Below are 3,737 nucleotides of genomic sequence, written 5' to 3'. Positions count from 1 at the left end.
AAATGGTGAAATGCCAGGAGCCGAAAGGATAAACGAGATGCTTCAGCGAGTGTGTAGGTATATTTTTTATTAACAAGAAGTCAACAGAAAGAAAGACGTAGAGAACAGGTCTAAGGAGTCAGAGCAAAAGGAGGAGATTTCATGACATGGCCATGAAACAATATGATATGCTCTGAGGACAGGAGCTGGAAGAGGACGAATATCCCCTTAATAATGGTCGTTCGGCCAGGGGGAAAGGACACTGGATACAGCGGGAGAACCAATACCATAAGTTACTGCGAGCGAGGACCGACGGCCATTCACCAACGACAAAGTCTTCGTCCCGTAACCCAGAGTTTAAGTTGTGGGGAGGGGAAGAAGTATGGGCCCGGAAGGCATAGACTTTTTTTTTTTGTGGGCGCCATGGACAATCCTGAATAACACTGTGAGTATGTGAGAGTTGTGTGGGTAGAGGGAGGCATATCACGTTAGTTATGGTCATAACTATTCGATCAAGGCGGATCAGCGTGGCTAGATAGATCAAAGGTGTTTCGAACAGATGTGGGTTATGTTGGAAGTATATTTTGTCGCACAGATTGCTGGTTGGAAAAGCGGGGAGGACGGGAGCGTTGACAAAGAGCGGATGTTGCGCACAAGAGGCACAGCGCCATTCAAACGACCAACAGAATGGGGCCTAAGATGGGATGAAACAGTGCAGACAGAAGAGAGACCGAGAGCTCTGGCTAAAACAAAGCAAAAATGAAGAGAAAAGGAATCTGCTAGGACAGAATTCGAAGTAGAAAATGATTCCGCTAGAGGGACCCAAATGGCTCTTACACGGGTTCTGAGCTATTTAATCAACTATTGAGTCCAGATTTGCCAACCTGGACTGGAGGGATGATAGAATAGAAGAGTACTAGACAACTACTCAGCCAAACATCCGATTAACGTCGTCTGGTTATGCTAACTTTGAACCTTAAAAACCAGACCAAGCTCGGATCACTGCAAGGCACAGGACATGTTAGTATATAACTAACACGCGCCGCCACGTATGAGTTGGTTTCTCTTTGCCGACTGAGTGTTATTGGAATACATAAATTTTGCCGAAATCGGAGGAAAAATCTCTTTTCATATTTGCAAGATTTGGGGAAAAGAAGAACTAATTCATGTCCTGCATCTGTTATTCCTGCAGGCAGATGATATTGTATGCAGAGGACATGTGAACGTGTTCGTGGACACGATGGAGCGTATTCGGGTGGTTTTTCAGACTCTTCGGTGATAGCCAAAAAAAAAAAAGAAAAGAAAGAAAGAAAGAAAGAAAGAAAGAAAGAAAATTACCAGTAGAATCAGGATTCTCACTGAGGGTCAGCAAATGCCACGATGCCACGACAGCCTTCTGTAGATTGAAAATGCTGTTTTGTTCTTACTTACATTGATGTGGACAAAGATAATTTCGGAACAAAGAGAGAGGGGGGAGTAAAAAAGCCCCGAAACGGTGATTGTTGGTTAGGTTATTTACTGGCCGCCTAAAGATGCAAATCCTTAGAAAACAGTAGAAAACAATTTACATTTCTCACACCTGTACCTGAAAAGTGTCCCCAGTGCCTTCAAATTGTGAGATATCCCCGTTCAACTTCTTAGAGTCGCCGAAATATCGCATGCGATAGGTGCCACTCTTGAGTTTTCTCGGGTTCCCAACAGAATAGTAGTCGTCATCAATAAGCCACTCAACGGTAACCTCACTGGTGCCTGTAACCGGATTGACGCGCTTCCAATGATAAACCAACGTCCAGTCGAAATCATCCCGAACTACTTCCCAGCTATTCGACCCTGGTGCGGAATACTCAACAGCAGTAAATGTCCCTTCGAGCTTAAGGTTATTGCGTGGATTGGCGCCAATGAATTTTGTTTTAACAGTGTCCCCTGGCTTGTACGTTTTGGATTTTTCTGGGGAGGAGATAACATCCCCAAATGATTTTCGAATGGGCGCGGTGTCGTAGGCAACTGGAGTTATGAAAGAATATGATATGTCCGTATTAACTGGTGGGCCAGGCCCCATAGGGAGGGGTGGCAATTTTTTTCTAGAAGGAGTATCTCTGAGATATGGCAGATATGTGAGAGTCAGATTCATGTGAGCAGCTAGGGTATGGGGACCATAGAGTGTGGATCCTCCCTCGTAACGCTGGACACTATATTCTTCTTCTGTGGTGATATAATGAGTATAAGTATTTGCAGGGCCGCCCAAGACAGCAATAGGGTCGGAGATGCCGAGGATATCAGTTGCCGATTTGGCGATAGCCTCTTTCCATCGTCTGCCAGCCATTGTGCTGGCTTCACCGGGAGACACAATTATGATCATTTGGCCTACACGAAGCAGCTGGACATCTACAATGTTTGGAGACCAGGAGTAGGGTAATTGCGATTCACCAACGTCAAGAAGGATGGTTTTAGGCTCCTGGCATTTCTTCTGCTTTTCCGAAGGGGCGTGGAGGAGGTCTCTTGCAAAATACCAGAATGGGTTTTTTGTGGACCCGCCGGTTGCGTTCTGGGTGAAATCAAACACCCCAGGACCATCTGTGGTGCCTGCAGCGAATGAAAACCCAAGGGAGGCGTAGCAAGTTTCTAGATCGCCACGGCCGGCATCAAGCGGAGACCTGAAAGTAAAGTTTGAAAAGTCCTTGAAGGTATGAAACGCGGCCACACTATCAGCTCCATGAATTTTAACGGATGTTGACTTCATTTTCGCGACTAGGTCCTTTGCTGCTGAGAATTGTCGGCGACCGTTTTCAAAGCAACTTTTCGTGCCCTGGTCCATTTCACGGAAATAGGGGCCACGACCATGACAACCTGTGGTTTTTCCACCACAAGTGCTCTCTTTCTATTGCCCGATATTAGTAAATCTTTCTTAAAATTAAATGGTTAGACTGGACGAATCATGAACATACGAAGGTGCACCGGAGACCAGATCCATCCTCACACCAAGCCCCAAGCGTGTTGGGGGATGTGTCTCCAACGTTGGATTGGGAAAAGCCGGCCACAAAGTCATCTGCATATTCGACATCATCCTTAACACTTCTCTCGAACAAGTATGCAGCAACTCCCTTGTTATCTCCAGCAACAAGGGTATTGTTACCGAAAAGCGATGTTCCATGCACAGGGTAAAATGTAAGGATACCGATAGTTTTCTGATCGGCGAGCCGATCGAACTTCAATAGGGTCATTGTCTTGTCAACATCTGAAGTGTAACGCTTTCTCTCTTCTTCAGGATTCGCAAGATATGCGGATGGGCTGCGGTTAATATTGGCGTCCTCAACTTCGGTAGATCCAAACGTCAGCCGTCCAGGAGCCAAGCTCTGATGAGCTCTCTTGATAGATAACAATGCCCCATCGACAATTGCCTGATAACTCTGTTTATCAAACCCCAAGCTTGTAATTTGTGGTAGGAGGTAGTTCAGCCATGCTCCGGGTCCCGCGTGTGAGTGCGTTCCTGTAACCGCAACATTCATCTTTCCATAATGTGAATACTCTCCACCCAAGGAAGAGAGCCCATCCAAGATCCCTTGCCTGATTGCAGTATCACCACTGGCATTATCGAGAACGAGGTACACAAAACGGTTATCACGATTTTTGGTGCTTCCCACGATAAACGGCGCGGGAATAGATTCGCTGACGAAGTCCCGTTGCTACTTGATTCATATCTGCGTAGCCCATGAAGTTGAGCTCACACTGGCTATGAGCACAGCATGCTGGTCAGTGAC

The 3,737-nt window shown here is 46.2% G+C and overlaps 2 protein-coding genes across 2 annotated transcripts in view; one reads left to right on the top strand and one right to left on the bottom strand.

Annotated features, from left to right (window-relative positions):
- Positions 1–538: 538 nt before the first annotated feature.
- HCAG_05498 (predicted protein) lies at positions 539–1,258 on the top strand (the record flags this gene model as incomplete). The annotated part of the gene is made up of 3 exons (XM_001539981.1): positions 539–691; positions 967–999; positions 1,172–1,258. The coding sequence occupies 3 exons, from the start codon at positions 539–541 to the stop codon at positions 1,256–1,258; spliced, it is 273 nt and encodes a 90-aa protein (XP_001540031.1).
- Positions 1,259–1,552: 294 nt separating this feature from the next.
- HCAG_05497 (conserved hypothetical protein) overlaps positions 1,553–3,737 on the bottom strand; it is a gene marked incomplete at both ends in the record, with an annotated part of 2,495 nt that continues 310 nt past the window's right edge. Inside the window, 2 exons of the mRNA XM_001539980.1 lie at positions 1,553–2,857; positions 2,925–3,662. Coding sequence (XP_001540030.1) covers positions 1,553–2,857; positions 2,925–3,662 — 2,043 coding nt within the window. The remainder of the gene's footprint in view (positions 2,858–2,924; positions 3,663–3,737) is intronic.

Source organism: Histoplasma capsulatum, genomic scaffold (assembly GCF_000149585.1).
Source record: "Histoplasma capsulatum NAm1 scaffold_5 genomic scaffold, whole genome shotgun sequence".
NCBI lineage: Eukaryota > Fungi > Ascomycota > Eurotiomycetes > Onygenales > Ajellomycetaceae > Histoplasma > Histoplasma mississippiense.
The sequence above is the reverse complement of the archived record's forward strand: the minus strand, read 5'-3'. Positions and strand labels throughout refer to the sequence as shown.